Here is a 25,781-nt window from a genome sequence, read left to right on the forward strand (position 1 = left end):
TCCTCTCATCACTGCCTCCAATGACCCAATCACCCAAATATATTATACTATAATAATAATAATATAAAAATAAAGACAAAACTTTGCCACAGCATGTTTTTTTAAAAACTTCCAGTACTCTACTCATTCTTGAGTTTTTGTCTTTCCTTAAAGATCCACTTTCACCGGACTTGTTCTCCATCATTCTATTCATTTCTTGATCACTTTCCTTCAACCTCTTTTCTCATCTTTCTCTCGTTGTGTGTGGGTGTGTTTTACGTGTCTGTATAAGTTTAGTTGCATTTTGCACTTGGTGTTATTGGTGATGAGTAATGAATGAGTAGTTTGTGTTTTTGAACTAGTTTTGATTCAGAAGAAAGTGGTATTCTTTTTTTAGTTCGAGTCTTTGAGTAAAAGAATGTGGAACAGTAAGTGTGTTATTTGGTTACTTGTTTTGCTTGGATTGATTGGAAATGAGCTTTGCTCTGTAAATGCTCTGCCTCGTCGAATTCTTTTGGACACAGATGTTGATACTGATGACTTGTTTGCTCTTTTGTATCTCTTGAAGTTGAACAGATCAGAAATTGATTTACAGGTTTTGTTTCTACCCCCAGTAACGTTTTTTATTATTTTTTTTGTTGGAAAGTTTTTCACTGTCAGTAGACTTGTTGTGGAGTGTTTTGTTAGCATTTGAGATATTTTAAGGAGGTAATAAGAAAATGGTATTTGTGATTACTCACTATAAGTTTGTTTAGAAGAGTTTTCGATGATTTCTATAATTTTTTTTTCATAGTAATGCACTAAAGAACTTATATCGTTTATTCTAAATGTAGTCTTAGTTGTTATCGACCAGTTTGATTCAATTCAATGTTTCAATGTGTGCTTGCGGGTGGGTGGGTGTTCACATGAATGAATTTTGTTTCTTTTGATCTTCAAGAGGTTTCGACTTTATGGATTCGTGTATGAGCAAACAAACATAGTTGTGTACTCACATGATTGTAAATGGTAATTGTTGGAGTAACAATTTGTTATGGTATGTAGTATATTTAGCAAGTATATTGTAATCTTAGCAAGTGTATCGTAATCTTTTCCTAGATATGTAGGTCTCCTATAATCATTCCTATGATAATGGGAGATCTTCTATATTCATAGAATTCTTCTTGTATATATACCCCCTTAATATATCAATAAAGATCATCATAAATATTCATTCAAACATCTATGACATGGTATCAGAGCTCTAGGAGATTATAGGAGATCAACATATCTAGGAAAAGATTACGATACACTTGCTAAGATTACAATATACTTGCTAAATATACTACATACCGTAACAGATTGTTACTCCCCCACCCCCCCCTTCAAGTTGGTGTGTGGATATCGCACATGCCCAACTTGACAAAAGAGTCAATAAACACCTTGCTAGCCACTGCTTTAGTAAGGACATCTGTTAGTTGGTCTTCAGACTTTATAAATGGAAAAATAATAATTCCAACTTCAAGTTTTTCTTTGATAAAATGTCTATCAATCTCTACATGCTTTGTCCGATCATGTTGAATAGGATTATGAGCTATCTCTATAGCTGACGTATTGTCACAATATAGATTTATTTCCTCTTTTGGTTTAAAACCCAAGTCCTTCAACAAATTTCTCAACCACAACAACTCACGTACCCTATATGCCATTTAGCTTCAGCACTTGATCTTGATACTACTGGCTGTTTTTAACTCCTCCAAGTCACAAGGTTTCCACCTACAAAGGTGAAGTATCTTAAGGTAGACTTTCTGTTGTCGGCTGAACCTGCCCAATCAGCGTTAGTGTACATTATACTTTTAGGTGATCATGATTCAAGAACAATAAGCCTTTATCTAGAGCAGATTTTAAATATCTCAATATGCACTCTACAACATCCATGTGAGGTTTACGTAAGTCATATATGAATTGACTCACGACACTAAATGCATACGCAATATCTGGCCTGGTATGAGATAAATAGACCAATTTTCCTACATGCCTCTGGTATCTCCCCTTATCGGTTGGAGTTGCATTCAAACACAAAAACAATTTGTGGTTCTGCTCAATGGGAGTATCAACTTGCTTACATCTGAGCATTCCCGTCTCAGATAATAAATCAAGAATATATTTCTGCTGGGATAAGAAAATACCATGTTTTGATCGGGCTACCTCAATCCCAAAGAAATTTTTAAGGTCTCCGAGCTGTTTCATTTCAAACTCAGAAGCCAAATACTGTTGTAAACTGGAAATCTCCTCATGATGATCATTTGTCACCATCATATCATCAATATAGATAATCAAACTAGTGATTTTACCTCTTCTGTATTTTAAAAACAAAGTGTGATCTGAGTTGCTTTGTTCGTAGTTGAACTTCTTCATAGACTTAGTGAACCTGCCAAACCAAGCTCTTGGGGACTATTTCAACCCATACAATGCCTTTTTTAGTTTACAAACTATTGTTGTATCAAAATATTTTGGTATACCTGGGGGATGATCCATATATACTTCTTCAGTAAGATCTCCATACAAGAAAATATTTTCTACATCAAACTGAAGAAGAGACCAATCTTTATTAGCTGCTAATGACAAAATTACTCTCACAGTATTGAGTTTGGTAACTGGTGCAAAAGTTTCTTAATAATCTACACCATAAGATTGTGTATACCCTTTTGCAACTAGCCAAACTTTGTATCTCTCAATAGTCCTATCTGCTTTGAGCTTGACCGTACCCATTTGCACCCTACGGTCTTATTTTCCTTTGATAAGATTACAAGTTTCCAAGTGGTATTCTTTTTCAGTGCTGCCATTTTTTTTGCCATAGCTTTGGTACATCTAGAATCTGCTAAAGCTTTCGACATTTTACTAGGAATAGAGACAGATGATAATTGGAATACATAAGATGCATATGACTTGGACAACTTGTGAGATGACACATGGTTGCTTATGGGATATTTACGTTAGCTTTAGGATCAGGTTCATATTTAATTGGTGGCTGACCACGGTTAGATCGAGGTGGAAGATGATATTGAACTAGTTCAAAATCAAGACTAGATATATTAACAACATCATGTATATTAGAGTCAACAACATTATGAATATTAGAATCATCAATAATAGAGTTAAACGATACCTCTAATGGGTCCTTTGGAGAAGATTGGATCAGTGGATCCGTTGTAGGAGATAATGTACTATCATGGGCTTGATCTTCACATCCTTTACCTAAGCACTCAGGGGAGGTTGCATCGACTTCTTCTATTGAATTTTTATCATTCGGTGATCGTGGTCTCGATTAATCAAAGATCATTATATCATCCTGATTCTGCATTTCATTTATATTCTCCCCCTGAAGTGAAGAATCAGTGATCTCTATTGTATAAAAAAGTTCGTGTTCATGGTAAATGACATCCATGGAGACATAAAACTTTTTAGAAGATGGATGATAACACTTATAACCCTTCTGAGTTGAGCCATACCCAACAAATACACACTTCAACGCATGTGGGTCAAGTTTGGTGCGTTGTTGTGTATGTAAGTGAACATATACCACACACCCAAAGATATGAGGTGCTAAATGAACAATGGGAGGAAACGTACAATGGTCAGAAAGCACATCTAAGGGTCTCCGAAATTGTACAACACTAGAAGGTGTACGATTAATCAAGTAACCAACAGAGTTCAAAGTTTCGCCCCATAAGTGAGATGGGACATGACTACCAATTAATAGAGACCGAGTGACCTCCAAAAGGTGTCTATTTTTCGTTCTGCAACCCCATTCTGTTGAGGTGAATAAGAGCAAGATGTTTGATGTAGAATACCAGCCGAATGCATAAATCCAGTCAATTCTTTCTTGAAATACTCACCCCCATTATCAGAGCAAACAACTTTTACAGAGATGCCAAACTGTGTGAGCACCATCTTATAGAAAAAGGGAAAAACTGTACATACATCACTTTTATGTCTCGGAAAGTATACCTAGGTCATCCGGGTGCAATCATCGACAAATGTAATGAACCTTTTCATTCCGTTATGTGTAGGACGTTGGGTAGGACCCCAAACATCTGAATGAACTAAAGAAAAAAGAGCATCAACTTTATTATCACTCGAATAGAAAACAGTATGATGGATTTTCGCCATTACACAAGTTTCACAAAAAAAACCAGAAAGACTACAACCATTAAATAATGATGAAAATAATCTCTTAAGATAGCCATATGAGGGATGTCCTAGTTGTCTATGCTATAGCCAAATCTCTCATTTATTATTTTTAACCTGGTCGTCACTCATAACATGAGCTAGTACTCCTCGATTGGACTGTTGAAAACCATCCTCCAGATAGTACAATTCTCCACTTTATTTACCACTGCAAATCCTCTCCTTGGTATGGATGTTTTGAAAAATACAGTGAGTAGGAAAAAACAAGGCAACACAATTATTAGACTTGGTTAACCGGCTAACAGAGAGAAGATTACAGTTTAGTGATAGGACAAATAAAACATCATAGATAGATAAAGTAGGGGACAGAAGTACAGTGCCAACACCAACAATTGGAGATGACACACCATTAGCATTAGTAATGACTAATTTTGAACAACTAGAGGAGAATGACTAAATTTATAGCGATCACAAGTCATATGATCAGTAGCACCCATGTCAATTATCCAATAACTATTTCTAATAAAAACAGTAAGACTAAGAGCAGAGTTAGACATACTATACTGGGCAACAAATTCGGCAGCAGTGACTAAGTGACTCTTCGAACTTGAACCCTCTGCCTTAGAGTTAGAAAACATGGGAGACACCATCTTACCCTTTGGATGCCAATCTGGATAGCCATGGAGTTTAAAGCAGATATCAACTACATGGTTATCACCATTACAATGGGTACACTTACGAACACCTTTCTTTGACTCAGGACGAGCAAATGGTTTACGAGCCACCATAGCAGTCACTTCATTAGATGTCCCACCAAGCATGGCATCCTGACGATTCGCCTCAGCACAAACCATGACATAAACAAACTGTATGTCTGGAAGTGGTTTAATAGCAAGAACATGACCACAAACCCCATCCAAATGAGAATCAAGACTGGCCAAGAAAACATACACACGCTGAGAATTAACCTTTGTGGTATATTTCTTAATGTCATTGGCATACTTCATAATGTAATCTTCAATAGCGTTAAATTCCTGCCATAATTTTTGTAGTTTTCCAAAATAAGGAATAACAGAACCTCCATTTTGGTGGACAGAAATTACCTCACAATATAACCGATAAGGCGATAACCCTTTGATGCATTTTGGTTGACAGAGTAAGTTTGTTTGGCAGTTTCCTAGATTTCCTTGGCTGTAGACAAGCGAAGGAAAATTGACCTGATGTCCTTGGTCATTGCATCAAGAAGCCAAGACTTGACCAGACAGTTCTCGTCCTCCCAAGCTTCATTTTCCTCAGAATTTAGGTATGTTGGAGCAACCTTAGTACCAGAAATAAATCCCCAATGCTTTCTGCCTCTGATCTTGTTCTGCGCATTCAAGGACCACTCGATGTAATTAGTACCATCAAGTCGTTCTGGAGTTATTAGTGAGGACATTTCTTTCATATAAAGAGTAGGCATAACAACGGAATCATTATTGGAATGCACGACAACAGCGGAGTCATTATTGGAATTTAATTCGGTTATTATGATATAGAACACAAACAATGAACTTGATCAATAGAAAACAACGATAAGTAAGAAGGGGGTAATAAATACAATCTGATATAATGTAACAAATTGTATTATATGACTAGAAAAAGAAACCAAACACAAAAAAAGGCTCCGATTCCTATAGTAATGGAGTAGTGGAAAGGAAATTGGAGTTGGCTCTTAATACTATGTCATAGATGTTTGAATGAATAATTCTGATGATCTTTATTGATATATCAAGGGGGTATATATACAAGAAGAATTCTATGAATACAGAAGATCTCCCATTATTATAGGAATGATTATAGGAGATCTACATATCTAGGAAAAGATTACGATACACTTGCTAAGATTACAGTATACTTGCTAAATATACTACATACCATAACAGATTGTTACTCCAACAGTAATATCTATAACTTGGACAGAATGCAGCTCTTGTCCCCTTTGTTCCTTAATTTTTGTTTATTTTCCTTGCTTTTACATTTCACTCTTTCAATACGTTTAGCAAAGTATGTCAAGTCACCATTCATTACTTTGCTGCAGGCAGTTACTGTCAACACTAACGCTTGGACTAATGCCGGGCATGCTGTAAATCAAGTATATGACATTCTCTACATGATGGGTCGCAATGACATTGCAGTTGGAGTTGGAGGTGAAGGTGGAATATTACCAAATGGTACCATACTCCCGAATGTTGGTGGATACCTTCCCATAATTGAACAGGTGCGTCTGAGTACCTATGATTCCCATAGCCTTAAATTGTTATACAAATCTCTAAGATTGATTGCTTGTAACACACGTCATTATTTACCACATTGTTATCTTTTCTTTGGTTCAACTAATTACCCTGAGCATATGTCAATGCCTTCTCTTCGTTCTCGACAACGGCCATACTTAAATCTTAGTGTTTGAAAGAATACTGTGTTACATTCTAAAATTTTCATACAAGTTTTACCAATGAAAAAAAGAGAGCCTAAATATGCAATATCTTGTTGCATAGGTATCTTTTCATCTTTTCATTTTGTTGCTCTTCTTGCTGGTACTTTTTGTAACTTCATCATTTTAGCAGGGCATTTCAACAGTGGGTGGTTGTAGGTACAGGCAAGCTATTCCCGTGGGACCTGGAGGGTTATTGGATATTGATACAAATTATGGGTTTAGAAGAAGCTTCCTTCCTCAGGTATTGAATTCTTCAACATGATATACTATTGATGCGTGCACATTGTAAAATGAATTTCAAGGTATATTTTCAGTTGAAAAACAGTTTGGTGCTGATCTCCCACATTTGCTATGACATACTACTGTTGGCATAGTTTGAGTTATCAGATACTCGGTAGGCATATTAGGAGTGAGTAAACTTGCCTAACGAATGGTATTTTCTCATCAAAATTATAATGTTAATGTTGATATATCTTGTTAGGTCATCAATACACTTTAAAAAAGGGTATTCCACAACTTATGTGTTTTTTCCCCGTACAAATCAAAATTACACAAATTCTCAAAAACTTAGTTAATACACATTTCTTAATAAGTGGTGTCGAACTTAATACTACAGGAAGTTTTGACACAGAAGAGTCAGATGTCAAATTTAAAAGTTATGCGAGTAGGATAAGTGGTAATGTAGCATGCCAAAGTGGTAATGGTACTTCGAGGAGGAAAATCTAACATCTTGGTTTTTATCCAAGTTTTTATTTGACAATTGTATTGAGCGTGTCTTAACCGTGGTCAGGCTGAAATTCTCAAATCAAAAAATGAATTGACCTTTCTGGCTTTCCCCTCATTTGAAACTTGTGGAGAGAATGCCTGTGATTGCTAATTCAAAAAGTTTGGTTTTATGCGTCATCTCTCTAATAGGATGGATAGGTTAGCTCATCTGTTTTGCAATCCTGATCTATTTAGCACACAGTTATCTTTTGTGCTAGACTTAGTTAAGTATAATATTGTCGCAGGTGCCGACTAGCAAAGTCGGTAAAACCTTCGGGTGATGATACCAGAGGTCTGGGGGTCGAACCCCGCCAATATCAAAGAGTTACTGATCTCATTTAAAACAGGCTTGCCAATAAAAAAAAAAGTATAATATTGTGGTTTTAACACACTACAATATATTTTATTTGCTTTTATAGATTAGAAAGATCTATTGTGTCTCCTATAAGCACTATTCTTTTCTGATGAGACCACTGGTGCTCTCTTATCTTGTTATGGTCATCAGGTTGGAACCACACATGTCACAGACTACTTTATGGTTGATCTATAGATCCCAACCTCACTAGATTCTTTTCTTTATGATACATTCGTATTTCATCATCACCTTTTACTTTATCTCGTAAAAGTGTTATCTCTAGTTTATGCATTTGCTCATTGTAAACAGGGGAACAGGCAATACACTCCTCTTCGACAACCTACAATACAGCAAGTAATGATTGATACAATATCTAAGGGTCCCACAACTGTATTTGTTATTGGAGCACATACAAATTTTGCCATCTTTCTTATGAATAACCCCCACTTGAAGAAAAATATTGAGCACATTTATGTTATGGGTGGTGGAGTAAGGTCGAAAAACCCAACCGGTTGTTGCCCTAAGGGTGATAGTTCTTGCAAGCCTGTACAGTGTGGTGACCATGGTAATTTGTTTACAGGCTACACTAGCAACCCATACGCAGAGTTTAATTTTTTCGGAGATCCTTTTGCTGCCTACCAGGTAATCATTTCTCTCTTAGTTAAGTCACCTTGGTCCTTTTAATAGTTGCTTTTTATTTCAGTACTCTTTATTTGGTCTGATGAGATTCATGCATACTATATGTACTGATTTTCTCCAATGTTGTAGGTATTACATTCTGGCATTCCAATCACCCTTATTCCCCTAGATGCGACAAACACCATTCTCATAACCAAAGAATTCTTTACGGTATTCGAGAGGAGACAGGATACATATGAGGCAGAATACTGCTTTAAGTCATTAAAAATGGCCAGGGACACATGGTTTAATAACCAATTCTATACGGTAAAGATGTATTTTTTTTTCGTAAACTTAATCCTTTCTAAATACAGAGGTTGTTGCTTACAACCCAGGCAACTAGGTGTTGAACAATGAGTTAATAACAATAAAGCAACTTCTTGCAGAGCTACTTCATGTGGGACTCATTTACATCAGGTGTAGCATCCTCAATTATGCGCAACTTGCACAAAGCCAATGGGGAAAATGAATTTGCAGAGATGGAATATATGAATATAACTGTTGTTACTTCCAATAAGCCTTATGGTATATTTGATGGCTCGAATCCACTCTTTGATGGCCTAGAAACTCCAAAGTTTAATTTGACGAAAGCTTGTGTACATAGTGGACATGTGCAGATGGGACTCAGGGATCCATTTTGCCTTGTGGAAAATGGAAAAGGGAGATGTGAGGTAGTTGGTTCTTTTGGTGTTGGAACTCATAAGCTATTTTCTCATCTTTTTCTTTATTTCTTTTTCACGTATACTTCTTCCTCAAAACTTATCTTTAGTTATATTTGAAAATTGAGACAGCCACCACACATCTTATTTTTGCTTATGTATACATAAGGATTTTTAGTGCTTTAGATACCAAAATGGAAAAAGGGAAAATATCTGGTTTTGTTTTATTTTTTCTTTTGATGCTTTAGGTTTATATGAAATATAGTTTCCATTTGAGAAAGTGATTGTTGTATATATTCCATGGGATGTCAGAAAATCTTACCTTATAAGATAAACTCACTAGTTAAGTTTTTGATAATACTAACAGGATGGCTACACAAAGGAGATAACTGGTCCAGAAGGAGTGCGTGTTCTCGTTGCCACAAAAGCAAAACCAAATCAGGATGTCCACAGCGGACTTGACAGAGAATTTTATATAAGTTTCTTGGATGTAAGCACTTACTTGGCTATAGATATTAGGTCCATTGTCGTTGAAATATGCATTTTCCCTACACTATCAATGAGAGCTAGTACATTGTGTGGAAAGCAAATTATTAGAAGTACTCTAAGCCTATCTACAAAGGATATTCTATCTCCTAGGAAGTTGCAGTGTTAAACACATCATCTTCATTTTTACATAGTAAAAAGATATAAGAAATTGGTTATACCATCTGTTGTAAACTGCAGGTTTTGAACTCTCCTCATCGAACTGGGAGGTTTAATTTCACCACACAATTTCCATTCTACAAAGAAGTGACATACAAGCCAGATTTTGTTAAAAAGAAATTGGGGAAGCCTGTTGTTTTTGACATGGATATGAGTGCTGGAGACTTTCTTGCTTTGATCTACCTGCTTAAAGTACCTGTGGAAGTAATCAACGTCAAGGTAAGGTTATTCATCCTCAATTCTGCTTTGGACATTTGAATGTGTATCGTAATACATACCTAGTTTATAAGAACCTGTAATAGAAGGCTAAACTCTTGGATGGTTCATAGCCCACTAACCCAGACATCAGATCACGACGTCTCATTTATTCTGTTGGATTACAATATTTAGTTATAACTGCTGGATGGCTATTACTTGATTGTTGAACATAGTATCCTATATTTTGAAGTTTAAGGTTTGGATGGGATGTTTGATTCTTCTTTCTAAATCGAGGACGCATGGCAAATCGGGGACCAATAATTTGTTGCTGTAGTTATAGTGTAAATAAGATGTTATACATTCCTATCACAACATAGTTTTCTTATATGTAAATTTGAAAACTAAATAATTTTAATTTTTTTCCATTTGCAACTGTTCACTATTGTTTGAACTTAAACAGTATTGGTTTTTGCCATTCCCCCTTCCTTGTTTTTGCAGGGAATATTAGTAAGTGGTACTGGCTGGGCTGATTCTGCAACAATAGACATCGTATATGATATCTTGCATATGATGGGTCGCGATGATATCCCAGTTGGCCGAGGACAGGTATTTGCAATGGGTCAGCCAGATCCATCTTCCCCTGCTGCTGGAGACTGCAAATACATCAGAGCTATTCCACATGGTAGCGGTGGATCTCTGGACTCTGATACACTTTATGGTTACGCTCGTAATTTGCCACGAAGTCCTAGAAGGTAGAGTAGTCACAAATTAAGCTTTAAGTTTATTACACTTTGGAGCATCCTACTCAAAACCAATTGGCAATGAGTGGGACTAGTTCTAGGATTTATATAATTTAATGCTAGGCTTTACGCTCCTAATGAGGGAGTAGCATCTTAGCAAAGTTCCTAAACATAATTAGATAGGACAAATTTCATTTTTTCTTCCAAGAATCTAAGAAATTTTCAACGTTGCCGATCAAATTCTGGATTGTGAAAGTAGAATCAGCTGAGAGCAAAGATATGCATTGTTTGGCTTAAGAGGCCAAACACTACTTATGGGCATCATGTATGCCGATCTTCCAGAAGATAATAGATTGATCTTTCACTTTAAATATCTCTTTTTAAGATTCAACTTGTTTTCTGATAGAGATTGAAGCATTTTAATAATTTTTCAACTTTTTTTTTTACCCTGTTTTGCTTTTCTGACACATGCACAGCAGACACACACACACACACACACACACACAAACAAACACACCATTTTCAATTTCTTCTCAAAGTAAGCCTATATACTAACCAGCCAAAGTGCGCCACACTGTCTCAGTTTACCATAAACGGAAAAAAACAGTTCTTTTTTGCACACACATGGTCCGTTACTCCATTTATAGATATAATTCGTGAAGTCAGAATCTATTATAAAGCATTTACCCTTTCTAGCATAGTGTTACATTTTAGATTTGGTATACATTATCATCAGATTTCCTCTGATCTAAAGACGAGTTCGATGTCTGTTTCATGTCATTGAATTATGACTTGGTGCATAATGGAGTTGTGTCGCAGGTATACAGCAGAAAATTCTGTCAAATTTGGAGCTCCCAGAGATACTGATCATCCTGAGCTAAGACAACCATTAGCATTGGAGGTTTGGCAATCCATTACAAATTCAACGCTTCCAGGGTCCAAGATTTCTATTTTGACTAATGGACCTCTGAGTAATTTAGCTCAGATTATTCTTTCAGAGAAGAACGTGAGCTCAGTGATTGAGGTAGGTTGATTTCCTTGTATTTTAAAATGGATCAATACTAGGGAATGTTGCTTCAAATTGTACAAACCAAAATTTTAAAGGGAAACCGTAGTTAAAGCATCTGAAAACAACAAAAGAAGATTGTTTACGCATGAACCAGTGCACAATCTGTTTTTTGATAATGTCAGGTAGCCTCCTTAACTACTATTTAGAATAATGTAGATAGTGGATTAAAGTTCTATTTGAAATGTAATATATAAATTACTGTATTTTCTGGATGTTGCGTGTTCTTAAAATATCATTGTTGTCATTGTTGTTGATGTTGTTGTTTTTTTTGCAGCATGTGTATGTAGTCGGAGGACACATTAATAATGATGACAAGGACGAAGGAAATGTTTTCACTGTTCCTTCAAATAAATATGCTGAACTCAACATGTTTCTTGATCCTCTTGCTGCAAAGACTGTGTTGGAATCAGGACTTGATATTACGCTGATTCCATTAAGTATCCAGCGTAAAACTAGCTCCTTCCCACAGATGATTGAAAGCTTAAAATTCAAAGGAAAGACACCGGAAGCCATGTTTGCACGCCAATTGCTGTCAAGGCTATACAGATTACAAAAGAAGCACCATAGATACCATCACATGGTAATGTAATGTCTTTCGGTAAATTTGCCAAAACAAAATGGAACGAATAAAGTACACCTAGTATTAGACCTAAGGTTAAGGTAGTAGACTAGTAGTCTACCCATTGGAATTCAGTTCCTGGTCCCTTCAAGGGGTTCAAATCCCCCAAATGGGTCTCAACTAAATGATTTATTTAGAAATTTGACCCTACTACTCACTGAACCTCACATTATACGACACTCAATTTTGTGGAGTGCGTGCAAGATTTCACTGCACTGAACAATGGGACAGGTAGATGATCTGATCATCCAATGCGGCCAAGGTTTTTCCTATGAAGCTTTATCACCTGGTGGTTCCCCGTTTCCTGTTTTTGGAAGCGAGTTAGGGGTTTAGATTTTCAAGTGCTGATGTGCAGTATCTGACGATTCAACTTTTACTTTTCTATTTCAGGATATATTTTTAGGAGAAATACTTGGCGCGGTGATGTTGGGAGGTGACTATGAGCTAAAGCCGAGCAGCCAAGTAAAGCCATTAACTGTCTTGGCAACGGGTAATATAATGACCGATGGACAGATTTTCATTGATGAGCAACATGGAAGAGCTGTCAAAATAATCGAAAGTGTGAACCCCATGGCTTATTATGGTCATTTTGCTGAGCTATTTGGTAGCAAAGTGCAATCTGCTGTCATTGGAAGCTTTGATGAGCAGAAAAGAATATGGAGTATGCCGCCAACTGAAACTAATAGCAAGAGTGAGACCACAGACTAAAACATTTTTGAAATACAGAAATTCATTCTTTTTATACAACATTCTTCACTTCCATTGCTGGTTCCCTTTACCAGCGATGGTTTTAGTTCCTGTTTGGAAGAATAAGTAGTTCTCACATAATCACAAGAAAGAGAAAGAAATAGATCACAGATGAATTTGCTTACCTCTCTTTTTAGCTGATTTTATAATGGACATTGACACATTGTAGGTTGTTTTGTCTTTTTGGTCTTATAATAGTAAAAAGTAGCAATGTTTTTTCCAACGCCAGTGTGGCCAATTTAGTATTTCTCATACTAAATAGAGAGACTAGGATATTAGATGATTATCAAAACTATTTGTGATTTTAGTTCCTTCGTTTACATGTAATATGTGTTTGGTTCATGGAAAAAGCCTACTCTTCAAGCTTATGAAAAGTATAGAATGCAACTTCCTTTTCAGATAAACAGATCGCATGTTTGATGGCAAGAAAAGTATTGTCCCTTTTCTTTAACACTCTATTTCAATCTAGTTTTTCATGGAATCCTTATGAATTCCATGAACCAAACACAGCCGTTATTATTTGTAACTTCTAGTCCTGGAATACAAGTGAAACAGTATTAGCGTTTATAGAGCAAAGAAAGAAAGATTTTTTTTTTCCAGTTTCTAGGTTCGAGTTCTGGAATATAATGGTAAGTAGTGGCTTTGCAGAGGTGTTATGTAGGTCATCAACGGTTTCAAGAATTCCTTTCCAGTTTTTAGGTTTGAGTTCTGGAACCAAATTGATATCATCGCCTATTCGGCCGTCTCAAGGAGCTCCTTTCCATTCCACAATCACTTTCTAAGTGATAAACATTTGTTTGTAATATCTATTTAACAAAGATTCAAATATGTAATAATTTTTTAATTACACTTAAAATATTTGTCAATAGCCAAGGATTGTGCAGAGCACAAATTCTGTCCTGCATGTTCAGCGTGAGAAGCTCCAATGTCTAAATGCAGTATATGATAATTTGTATTCGGGTTGATTCTTGCTGATTTTTCTTTTTACAACTATGTTGTTTATTTGCATAATGAGCTGTAGGCTGTAGCACAGTAGTCAGTAGAGATCCATGCTAAAAAAAACATATAGCTATCCTTGCTTTTCACACCCACCAAACACCGAAATCCATTAGCAGAACTTTACATTTTCTGTAAGGTAAAATGATGAAAATTCACTACACAAACTAGAGCCAGTATGTGTCTATTCAACTCTTAACTAGAAAACTGATATGGTGGCAAAAGAGTTGAAATTCTAGGCCAAATTCTATTCACTCTCTCTTACTCTGTAGCCCACACTATCTGATACAAGGTTATGCTGAACAGACATAAAGAAACTTTAGCTAGTGACGTTGCTTACTTTCTCAGCTAAGAAAAGCTTTCTTTTAAGCCTATTGCGCCCCCATTGTACTTCTTTTTGTTGTCGCAGCAGATATGCTTACTTATTTTCACTCACTCCAAATGGGAATTGATCCACCAGCTGCCAAAATCTGTTGCTGCAACTACAGTTATTAACAAAAACAAAATAAGATTGACTGAAGTTTATTTTCTAATGTCCCGTAACAAAAGAATTTTGTCTACTCACTCCAAATAGAGTTTCAAGCTTGTTCTTCACAACTGTGTATTCATGTCTTACTTGTTGTAGACATCTCAGACACCTGCACCTTAGTACAGTCTTTGGATCAATATAACCTTATCATGGTATTAAACAAAAAATTAAGAGTTTAACACAGTGGATTAGATGAAGAAAAACTAAAGCAAAAACCATATTTGATCTGAGGTTTTGAACAAAACTCACCCTTCAGCATTCTGTTCTTCACAGCAATTACGGAAGGCCATGCAGACATTTTTAACTCTATGTGCGCCTATGCTAAAGAAATCCAGATGTAGAAAAGTAGTACAGATGGAGTATATATCAAACCAAGTTTTCTGTGGTAATATAAGATTCACAAATATTAAAGAGAAAGAACTAAAAAAATGTACAACACCTAGAGCTGCTGCCTTTCAGCTGGTGGACATGAGCATCAATCTTCTTGAAATCTGCAGATTGTTGATCACTGTTGCATGCAACGAATTCTATTCAATTCCTTCAAAGTTATAAGTACTTCATCACATATATACAAGTAACACAAAGAAAAAAGACAAGAATTGAGCTAGAGTTCTCACAAAGCTTGGCCCAACTCATTGAGAAGCCTCTCTGTATCTTCGAAGTAGACGGACACAACTTCAAAAACAAAATCTGGGTTGCTCTCATCCTGCAGTTGCTGAAGCTGATTGAACTGATCATCAAGAAATCCCTTCTCATCACCAACACCAAAAACACAAACAAGAAGCATAAGCCATCACCAAAACCAACTTCTATAAACAAAACATACCTCTTATGTGGTAATATAATTATACTAACCTCATTAACTAAAGATGCTGTATAATCAACAAGCTGTCTCTGTAGCTGATTCACATCCATTCTTTCTTGCTTGCTTTCTTATTCTTGTTCTCCTCCTCTTTTAGTTTTTTGCTCTGCTTGTTTGTCTTATACCACTTTACAAGATTCTTGATAAGCAGATCTTACAAAAACCTTAAAGGTGGATTAATTAAAGACAATAGTATACTTGGTGAAATATATATGACTCTGTGTTCTCAGTTCCTCCCCCTCCATTAATTATTGGGTATCTGCAAACAAAGACCAACTTAAAAAATTCTCAAATTCGATCTGATGATGTACTCTCACCTTTCCATCATATTCATCAGTGAGTACTCTTCATCAGTAATATCTGTCTCTTTCTCTTTGTAGTTTTTTTTAACAAGCCATGACTGGTTTTTGTCTTATTTTACCTTATCAACACAAGTGATGACATAGAAATAAGCTAAGATCATGTTATACTTCCTTCTTTCACTCTCAATATGACAACTTGGTCTTCACTTAATCACTACAATAGTACAATGAATGAAGAATAGTACAATGAATGAAGGTGGGATTATTGTATTATAAAAAAGGTTGCTTTCTAAAGGGAAGATTTACCACTTTCTCTTCTTGACCCACTCCAACATCTACTCTTTGCATTATCACTTCACCTATTTTCAAATCAATTCTAAGTTAAAGAAGAATCTAATCATATCATAGCATGCGCCATAGCTGTAGTTTTTTGTTGTTTTTGTTGTTCTATTGGTTATTTGGTTTGACACACGTAAGTCCTAGTGACACATGGACATGGAATCACTCAATACATGATCTTCATTGTCTCCTCTTTCCTATTGGAAGAAACCTGTAGACCGTACTTCTTGGCTTTTTATGGTCATCAATACGGTGTAAAAGAATAGACAGTAAATCATTCTTTTTGTCTCACCACATGCAGGAAAATTCTGTTTACCATTTTTATACAATGAGTAACATAGATGAATAATTGAATATGAGTGGTTTCTTTTGTCTTTCACTTAAGCTTAAAGCTAGAAGATGTTGTGCATTACATAAACTGACTCACCAAAAATAAAAAACATATACTGACTTGCCAACATAAAAAATAAAGTACGTGGTGTGATCATATCATCATAGTCCATGACTCCGGGTCTCCGGCTAGGGAACTTGAGTTTGTCATATGTCTATGACTCTATGTTAATGGTGTCCTAGAATGTTGAGCGTTCCTGTAATAAGTTCATGCTCACTGCCTTCAAAAAAACTCACTGTAAATAAATCAGGTTTGTCGTTTAGAAGAAGTTTGACATTTTGTTGAAATTAGAAGTGAAAAATTTATTCATACAGTTGATTTAAAATTTAAATTAACCAAATCAAGTGTTTCACAAGAATCTTATGCTAACCAACCACATTTCAGTTAAGTGCATGTATCAAAAAAAAGTTGTATGTCAAGCAGAGATGATGAACACTCACACATTAAACACAAGAAAAAAAAGAGCAAGCTAGGCTTCTTTGCATCAATGACAGATTGACAGGTGCTAAGATGATCTTAACGACTAAGTACCTACTTCACTACATATCACATTAAAAGTGATCGTTTGTCATCATAGCAACGATACATACAGATTTCTTACCGAATCTGGTACACGGTTCTTTTGGTTTCTAATTCACGTCAATGCAATTTTTAAGAACTTCGACATCAGATTCAGATTTCAGACTCTTCACCAAGTTACAATCCTAGGTAGTACATGCAAATGCAAAATTAAACTACACCCTTTGCTTTGGAGGACTGCAAGTTATTGTACTTGGTTTCGGCCCATAATTTTTGGAAATACGAATTTGTCAAATGGATTAAACATTTAAGACCAAAGCAACCAATAAGTAGAGGACCAGAGTGTTCGATTCCCCAAATCAATAACTTTAAGATATGCCATTGCTTTTGCAAAATGTGATTCTGATTAGTCATCTTTTGTCATTTGTGGATGATGAACAGAATCTGATCATGTATACAGGTTTTATATGTACATTTCTGATTTTTATCATTTTTTTCGTAAGTTCTGTCGAAAGCATGCAATGTAACGAACTCGTTTGGCTGCACTACGAAACTAAAAGAATGCAGGATTTTCGGGATTTATGTAAATTAAGAGATTGGTAAACTAAACAGAGGTTGCACATGCTTTAACGGACAATATCCCGTAGAATCATAGATTGTTCCACTTCCAAAGGGTCCATTTTGAATACAACCCCCACCCCCCCTCCACATGCGTGCACACACACACACATTTGAGCTTACAGATATTGAAGCACATAGTTTCTAATGAAATGGATTTTGCATGTATCAGTACAGTACCACAATTTTTATTAAGTTAGCACAGCAGGATATAGAGATTATCTACCGAACCAGTCAGACAAACGTAGTTGTGAAGCAAAAGGAGCTTTCTTATCATTCTTTTTCATTCAATTTTTTTTCTTTCAAATTTTTCAAAAATAAATGTTTGTTAAACAAGCAGAGGAATTCACACTGAACATCATCTATACAAAGCAGAAACTTGATAGGAAGTTTGTGAGAAGAGAAAGCAAACTCAAACCATACCTCTACCAAGAGTTCAAACTTCTCCTATGGCTTTCCCCATATAACTTCAAATTTCCATCCATCTACAACATGTACAAAAGAAACAAGTGAAACGAGGGGAGATGCTTGCTTTCTTTCTTCATCACTCCTCCCACAATTCAGTCTTTACACAGCATGATTCACCACAGCATGACGAGTCTTCACATGCAGTTGGTCTTTTAGGTGGATAGCTCGATATCTCCATTTGACAGATACAAAGCTCAACCAATACATTTATTCCAAAGAAGGCATGAGATCATTCCTTAAAAAAGATTTTTGAGTGTCAATGGTTAGTTGGAATCATGAAATCAGTTTTCCTTGATAATAGTGGAATTCGAAGGTACAGATCAACCTGCACAAGCGAAATGGTAATTGAGATCATAACACAAGTAGGGAATGCCAGTACTAAGTTTGCAAACAGTAATATTGTGTAAGACATAACCATACACTTGGCTATTTACTTTCATGCAAGACAAAGGAACAACAGATATTTGCAAAGTTCGTCTTTGTGGCAACAAATGTAGCCTATATTATATGAACAGTTTCAAGATTCTTACCTTCTTCAGAAAAGGCAAACACACCTCCAAACATGTCATCACTTTCTTCATCCTCCTCAGGTTTCTCCTTTTCGCAGTGGCTACTGCTGCTATCTGCATCACCAACGACTGTCGTCAAATCACCACATCGATCAAGCTCCAAGACTTTACAGTAACCCTCCTGAAAATACTGCCCAAAATCTAATGGGTCATGCGAATCCACATGCTCAAGGACCTCTATCACTTCGTTCAGACTTGAAGAGGGACAACCAGAACTTCCATTTGAGACTTCACTGATCCCACTAGTGTTCGAGAATAAAGCTTTCTGAGCAGTAGGTTCTACAGAAGAAACTATCTTACTCTCTACAGAGGATGTACCTTCAGAAATACAGCTAGTCCCTACTTGAGATTTATCCCTGTCAGAATGATCCAAGAGAGATGATACACGATCTCTATCACAAGCACATGGACCTACTGAAGGTGATGATATCACAATACTTTCTCTGTTTCTGGAACTAACCACACTCAAGGTCTCATTTGTGCGTGGATCACAATTGACAGGAGTAAGCTGATCCAGATCAAGTAGACACTCACTTGTTCTTGATGATCCTAATGGAAAAGCAAAAAACAAAACAGAAGAGTCGAGTACGTAAACAAAGTTGGTGGAGAAAAACAAATTCAGAAGTTAGAATCTAGAAAACTGATGCAAGAATATTGAATGATAGGTCATGATGTGTTAAACATCATCTTCAATTAAAATGTTGTTCTCACCTGCATCTGAGCCTTCAACCGAGCCAAAGGATGCAGGCCTTGAGTGGTAACTGGAGGTCTCTTCTTTAAATTTATCTCTACTCCGATTAGGCCCATAAGGAAATGTGCTGGGATATCGTCCTCCAACAAAGACCCTGCATATTGTCAACAAATAGCATCCTCATACATGTACATGTAATGGGTAAAGAAATGCTTATTGCACAAAGAAAAACGAAAAATAAGCCATGACAAGTTAAAGACACTTAATTTACGTAGATTAGAAATTACTGAGAAGTGGAAGAGAGTTCTTTTAACGGTTTCTCTACAGATGTTTGGAGATTATCTTGTATCAAATATTCAATCTATATAGAACTTGGATTAACCAGAACAATAGGTAAGTCCCATGTGATTTTTGGACTCTGATTATTTTACACTGAAATCACATTATACATCATACCTGAAGGGACTTAAAAAGGGAGAAAAAGTACAGGTTAATTTGAACAGATATACACAATGAGATGGTATACATAATCGCTAACAATTTATTTATTTATTATTATTTTTTAATCTAACCAGAACTAACAAATAGTTCAATCTGAACTTAATAGGTTCTCTAGCGTACCTAAGTCCAATGAATCCAGTGTCCTGATTAACAGAGACAAAGTTATAGTAGTGCTGACAAAAATGATCACATCTACGCGGAAGCATCCAATCCGAATTGACAACCGATTAGATACCATTTTTTGTCTTATGAATTAGGTTTTACAAGTTCTAAAGCCCCAAAACTCACAAAAGAACACCAAAAGCTACTGGTGATGTTCTCTCAATCCAGATGAACCTAAAACCATAAGCACCACGTAGGTTGTAAAATTAAATTACCTATCATCCCAATCTGATTTGATGCTATGGAAATGATCAAAAACAGGTAACAAATCCTTCCGCTTAACTTCCACCTCATGAACAGGGACCTTTTCAATTTCAAACTCCCCACCAGTGTAGCCGTTAGTAAACATCCTTTCACTAGCCCTCGGATAAACCAACACATGAAAAGAAATCTACCAAAGAGGGCAAAAAAATGGTTAAGGAATCATCAAACTGAAGCAACCTACACACAGGCTGCTCAAAACTTAGATCCAAATTTACTACCTTAGATTTCTGCCATATGGGTACCCTCCCAGAGCTTATCTGCACCTCCGCATTTGAGAGATACCAGTGTGGTCTTTCATAGGATTTTACTTCTTTGACCTCTAGACTATTCTTCAACTCTATTGAATTTATATCATTATCTTCACAATCAGAACTATCCATCACCATATCTGCAGTTTCTGATTTATCATGAGCACTCCAGGATATGCATTCCTCCCTTTCTGGCCAATCTGATTGTCGACAAACATACCACCATTGAACAGGTTCAACTTTTACTCTGGATTCCTCATCTTGTGCTTGCACAAATGAACTTGAACCAGTTCTAGAGACACTATAACTTGTCTCTACTCCCAATGATAGCAGAAGTTCATGTTGAACTAAATGACCACATGGAGTATAAACCAGCAAGTGTTCCAGGACATTGGCCTTAGAAGGAACTGACTGCGGAATTTGAGATACACAACTGTGGAAGGCAGCAGCAAGAGCACCAGATGGTGTAGAAGTTTTTCCGGTTGTATAAGCTGCGGCATTGCTCACGGAATTGAGCCACCCCGAGTTTCCATTCTTTATCCTGCTGACCACAGATAGCGTAACAGGTGGTGGGGGTAGACAAGACTGCTGACTTAACATCCATGACGATGTGGACCACCATGGTACAGAAAGACCAGGTAAAAGGGTAGGGACATCAGATTGCGTATTCTGCATTTGAATACTAGTATCTCCACCAAAGGGCGATAATATGTAAATATGGCATGTCCCCTTGGCTGAAACAACAGATATCCACTGACTGTAATGACTAAAACAGATATCTTGTATGACCTGTGACGCAAATTAATAAATATGAGCGAAATGGATATCTTATTTGATAAACCAAAATCAGGTCAATTGGAAGCCAGAACTTACAGCTGTTGTTATTCCACGATAAAGTCTATAGAGATGAACATGAGAAGAACTCCAATCATAATTTGGAGTGCCGGATCCATGCTGTACGCAAGATGGCATAATCCGGAATATATTGATATTGTTACCATGTACAGAGGCAGTAACCAGGAGTGTCCCACTTGGGTCAAAACATAGTGCAGAAATTGGACTAGTGTGAGCTCTAAATTGTGAAATAACAGCTCTGGAAACAAAATCCTTAATAACCACCTGCAATCAAGCATTAAGAACGCTGAACCCTCATAAGAAGCTATCACATTAACGGTTTTCAGCAAAGGCTCCAGACAGAATTCAGTACACATGACACAATCCTACATACATATGTACAGCCATATTAAACCAATCAAATATGTATGAACAGGTGGTCTCCATGGAAATAATTTTTGTATTTTAAAACGAAAAAAAACAACCCAAACCCGCTAACAACCACTCTCCCTTGGAAACGAAAACAACCTCTCCCTCATGACAACACCAAATACCATCTGAAACAAAATGTCCATTTATTATTATAATTTTGTTAAACAAAATGTTAATAAGACACGCACGAAAAGGCCATAATCATGATAATAATGTCACTCAACTCCAAATCTGTTCCCACAAAGTAGTGCCATTGTACCCTTCTAACCATTTATAGCAGAGGATTCTAAAATACATTAGCTTGTCATTTTTGGATCTTCTTTGTGATATTATATTGAGTTAACCTGTTGTACTTCTTGCCGCCCGTTTAGCTTTCTTAGCCAAAGCTTGGACGAGTACACCCACGCATGTCCTGCTAAAGATTCACCAACCCTGGCATATATTTTCCATATAGTTTGTAACATCACAAGTTCATAATTATTTTGAAGATTTAAATTAAATTGAAGATAACTGTTCGCAGAAAGATATTCTGAAACTTTAAAAAATGCTTTGCAAATTCTCAAAAAACAAAAATGTGAAAGTCTGGCAGATATAAAGTGCTTGGTGTTATCATACGTTGAACAACACCTATGCCTTTTACTCTCATAGACTTTCTTTTACTACAGATATTCCATATTTAAAGCCAATAAAGTTAAAGACTTTGAATAGAGTACTAACCATCCCTGCATTATCTGTTTCTGAGGCTGAACCAATCCTACTAAACTTCGAACTTGGATTTGATGATACTGGGGAGGAGTTTGAACCATCAGGTAAAAGCTCTTGACAGTACTTGGAAAGTTTCTTGTATCCCATGTCACCCAGATTGATTATGCCAGCAGCTAACTGCTTACTAGACTCCATTGCATAACGAGCCACCAAGCTCCCGCTGCCAGGAGAAGTTGACGGACTAACACCGGGAGAAGGGGTAAGGTTTTGTGGACTTAAGCGGCCCATGGTTGACAAAAGGGGATTATTTGATGCATAAGCTAACCATCTGGGACCCACACCCATTGGACCATAACCAATATTAACCCCATCCATCCCTTGTCCTGCAACCTGAGGAATCGGAAAGGTCAGAACACTGAATTTACTTTCCAGAGTAAGAGCATCGAAGCAGTGTATCTGCAACACAACAAAAGAATACAACAATAGTCAGAGCTCTGTTAGCGGCAGCAAAGAAATGGACATACAACGACCATAGAATTATATACATCAAATCCATCTGCAGGTGGAGGATTTACTCAGTCAACCCATCACCAGAAGCCATTTCATCAAGTGGAGATGTCCAATCACATTAGTCTGACGTGTTGAAACTTGAAAGAACACAAAGGTCCTAAAATTCGTGATTGTGCACCATGTATCCTAGATTCCTTTTAATGAACAATTAAGCACATTAAATAGTTTAGTTATTGAACTATAATTGTATCTTAAAAAGGCTAGTGCTTACTTGTGCAGCAAGGCCCACAGCTACTATTCGAGTGCTGGATCTAACCATATACACAGCTGACCGAAATCTCAGAACATGGACATAACTATGAGATCTCAGAGAGTAAAACCGAACAGCCGTAGGCGATGAGACACAGTTTCCTGGCTGAGGATCAATATTATTATCCCTGATTACACCACCTGATTGGCCTCCATTGGAGCTGTTGACTTCATCCCCGGCTACAATCACGAGTAGAGGTTGTGATGCTCTATATCCTTCATAGCCGTCAGATTTTACAGGAATGGGTTGCACCTGCAAGAATGTGACAGGGCCATCCCTCTTTGAAACCAATTCACTGACAGTAGAGGCATCCTCAACATCAAGTACTTGAAATCCGTTGGAGTAACCAAGTAAAAGTACACTTTTGAAGTAGATGGACCAAGCTCTAGCTTGTCAAAACCAGCCCATAGGACCTATTAGATCAGAAACAGATTAAAACATAGACTCTCAAATCTGATAAAACTAAAACCTAAGACAGTAGATTAACAAACAATGTTAAAGCTGTCTGTATCGATTGCTATAAGGAAAATTTCTAAAATCAGAAAACTCAGAAAAAAAGATCTAACACGCCTATCAAATAGTAAGATAATATGCATAAACTGCAGAGTCTTATATTTGATAAGTGTGTTCAAGGAGCATATAATACTCATGTATCCTAATAAAAATCATGTCAAACTGGAAGCTCTGTCCAATCAAAGCAAATATAATGCAAGAATATAGGATATAGGAATTACAGGAAACATATTTACAACGCTTCCTGTGAACTTAATAAACCAGTAGACAAATATAATGCACGATTCATGGCATATTGGTGTTTCCTGACACATGGCTATTTATTGCAAAGAGAGTTTTGCCCACGGTTATCTCGTCTGCAGCACATTCTCTTAGTCAGTTGACTAATGCATTGTCGTAGTACGTAATTGCTATGAAAAAATGTAGAGTGGTTGATCCCCTAAAAACAGTAGAAGCCAATAAATTCCATACTTTTTATCAAGCCAATTTTGTTTGATTATTTATATCAATCAAAAGCTTTTTATGACTAAAAATAATATCCTCAAAGAATGCCCATTGAGTCAAAAATGGTTTTAGCTAATCTTTTCTATGATTCTATCTTTAGGAGATTGTTTCCTAGCTAGTCACTTGTAGTGTGAATCTCTCACACTACATCACAATAACTACTAATATAATATAATCTATTGTTTTGCTGATAAAAAAAATATTTGCTAGCCTACAATATCAAATTATCAATGGTTTCCACACTTATCAAACATTGCAATAGAGATCCCTTCTATAATATTTCCATTTAATGATAGCCATGGTACTGCCACAGCACTAAGTAACACAGTTTTTCCCAATTCATTTCTCCTTTTCTTTTCTTCTCAATCAATAAAATGCCTGTAAAATGAGCTTCTTCACACCATATCACCAACAAGCACAAGAGGAAAACAATTGTCTTCCCAACTAGAATTTGAACCTCAATATATTTCTGTTACTGCTGGTTCACTATATGTCTAACTTCCATAAGTATCAAATCAATTACACCTACAAATTTAATTTCAACTTCTAAAAATAACAAACAACTGAAAATAACTCATGCCCCACATCAAAATTTCACCAAAAACACAAAACTAGTCCAAAAGATACAAAATTTACAGAACCCCGAGTTGTAAAATCAACCAACCTGGTCTTTCTGCTCCTGATCATTAGAAATTGAAGATGCCACTGATGCCCCAGCAGAACGAACAGTAGAAGCAACAGAACTAGCGTTTGAAGAAACAGTTTTCAAACAAGATGAAATGATCCTTAATGAATTTGGCAACACCCCATTACTACTTCTTCCACTCTTCCCCTTCTTCATTTTTTTTTTTTTTTTTCTTATTCTTTCACCCACCACTACTACTTTCACCCACCACCACCACCACTAACAACAACCATCTCCCACCTCCTTTAATCAGAAATAACATCCAGTAATCAAAGTTGATAGCTTTGATTTTTTTTTTTTGTGTTTGACTTGAAAGATTTTTTTTCCTCTTCCTAATTTTTGCTTCTTTAAAAACTTTGCTTTGTTGTTTGGACTGCAAGTAAAATAATAATAATTTTTTTTAATTAGTGTGTTAATTAATCATTAATTAAATTTGGGATCAGGTAAATTAATTAAATCTAACGGTTGAGATTTAGCTGGAGTAACTGAATGATGACGTAAGATGTATTTTAAAATTTTAAAACATTGTGTGTGAATAATTGCGTTGAAGTAGGAAAGACGTATATCGGTATATGTTGTTGTCTACGCTTTTTGTTGAGTGGTTCTCTTAAAAATCAGGTATTATTCATGTATAATTTTATATAAGCTTTTTAATGAATACAGATATACATACAT

At 36.2% G+C, this 25,781-nt stretch overlaps 3 protein-coding genes across 9 annotated transcripts; 1 reads left to right on the top strand and 2 right to left on the bottom strand.

Moving 5' to 3' along the window:
• Positions 1-259: 259 nt before the first annotated feature.
• LOC147499257 (nucleoside hydrolase 3-like) lies at positions 260-13,504 on the top strand. 3 transcript variants are annotated; one of them, XM_086561081.1, is made up of 12 exons: positions 260-574; positions 6,224-6,403; positions 6,747-6,860; positions 8,049-8,381; positions 8,508-8,684; positions 8,804-9,088; positions 9,444-9,566; positions 9,803-10,000; positions 10,478-10,731; positions 11,539-11,743; positions 12,063-12,368; positions 12,798-13,504. In XM_086561081.1, exons 1-12 carry the CDS (start codon positions 398-400, stop codon positions 13,113-13,115), a joined length of 2,670 nt encoding a protein of 889 aa, XP_086417207.1. In that variant the 5' UTR covers positions 260-397; the 3' UTR covers positions 13,116-13,504. The 3 variants fall into 3 exon arrangements, with proteins under 3 accessions (XP_086417207.1, XP_086417208.1, XP_086417209.1); XM_086561082.1 differs by having other exon boundaries at positions 6,750-6,860; XM_086561083.1 differs by lacking the exon at positions 260-574 and having other exon boundaries at positions 6,289-6,403; positions 6,776-6,860.
• Positions 13,505-14,200: 696 nt separating this feature from the next.
• LOC147499258 (histidine-containing phosphotransfer protein 1-like) lies at positions 14,201-16,295 on the bottom strand. 4 transcript variants are annotated; one of them, XM_086561085.1, is made up of 6 exons: positions 15,535-16,295; positions 15,297-15,427; positions 15,119-15,187; positions 14,929-15,000; positions 14,716-14,788; positions 14,201-14,632 (listed from the first exon to the last, which is right to left on the bottom strand). In XM_086561085.1, the coding sequence occupies exons 1-6, from the start codon at positions 15,592-15,594 to the stop codon at positions 14,579-14,581; spliced, it is 459 nt and encodes a 152-aa protein (XP_086417211.1). In that variant the 5' UTR covers positions 15,595-16,295; the 3' UTR covers positions 14,201-14,578. The 4 variants fall into 4 exon arrangements, with proteins under 4 accessions (XP_086417211.1, XP_086417210.1, XP_086417213.1 ...); XM_086561084.1 differs by having other exon boundaries at positions 14,716-14,794; XM_086561087.1 differs by lacking the exon at positions 14,929-15,000.
• Positions 16,296-17,958: 1,663 nt separating this feature from the next.
• Positions 17,959-25,461, bottom strand: LOC147499259 (autophagy-related protein 18g-like). Of its 2 annotated transcripts, none has more exons than XM_086561089.1 (9): positions 25,086-25,461; positions 23,366-23,817; positions 22,597-23,040; positions 21,487-21,732; positions 20,584-21,402; positions 20,317-20,492; positions 19,459-19,592; positions 18,709-19,296; positions 17,959-18,503 (listed from the first exon to the last, which is right to left on the bottom strand). In XM_086561089.1, exons 2-9 carry the CDS (start codon positions 23,411-23,413, stop codon positions 18,499-18,501), a joined length of 2,460 nt encoding a protein of 819 aa, XP_086417215.1. In that variant the 5' UTR covers positions 23,414-23,817; positions 25,086-25,461; the 3' UTR covers positions 17,959-18,498. The 2 variants fall into 2 exon arrangements, with proteins under 2 accessions (XP_086417215.1, XP_086417214.1); XM_086561088.1 differs by lacking the exon at positions 25,086-25,461 and having other exon boundaries at positions 18,709-18,801; positions 19,066-19,296; positions 23,366-23,786.
• Positions 25,462-25,781: the final 320 nt, after the last annotated feature.

The sequence above is a fragment of the Coptis chinensis genome, chromosome 5, assembly GCF_015680905.1.
Source record: "Coptis chinensis isolate HL-2020 chromosome 5, ASM1568090v1, whole genome shotgun sequence".
Lineage (NCBI taxonomy): Eukaryota > Viridiplantae > Streptophyta > Magnoliopsida > Ranunculales > Ranunculaceae > Coptis > Coptis chinensis.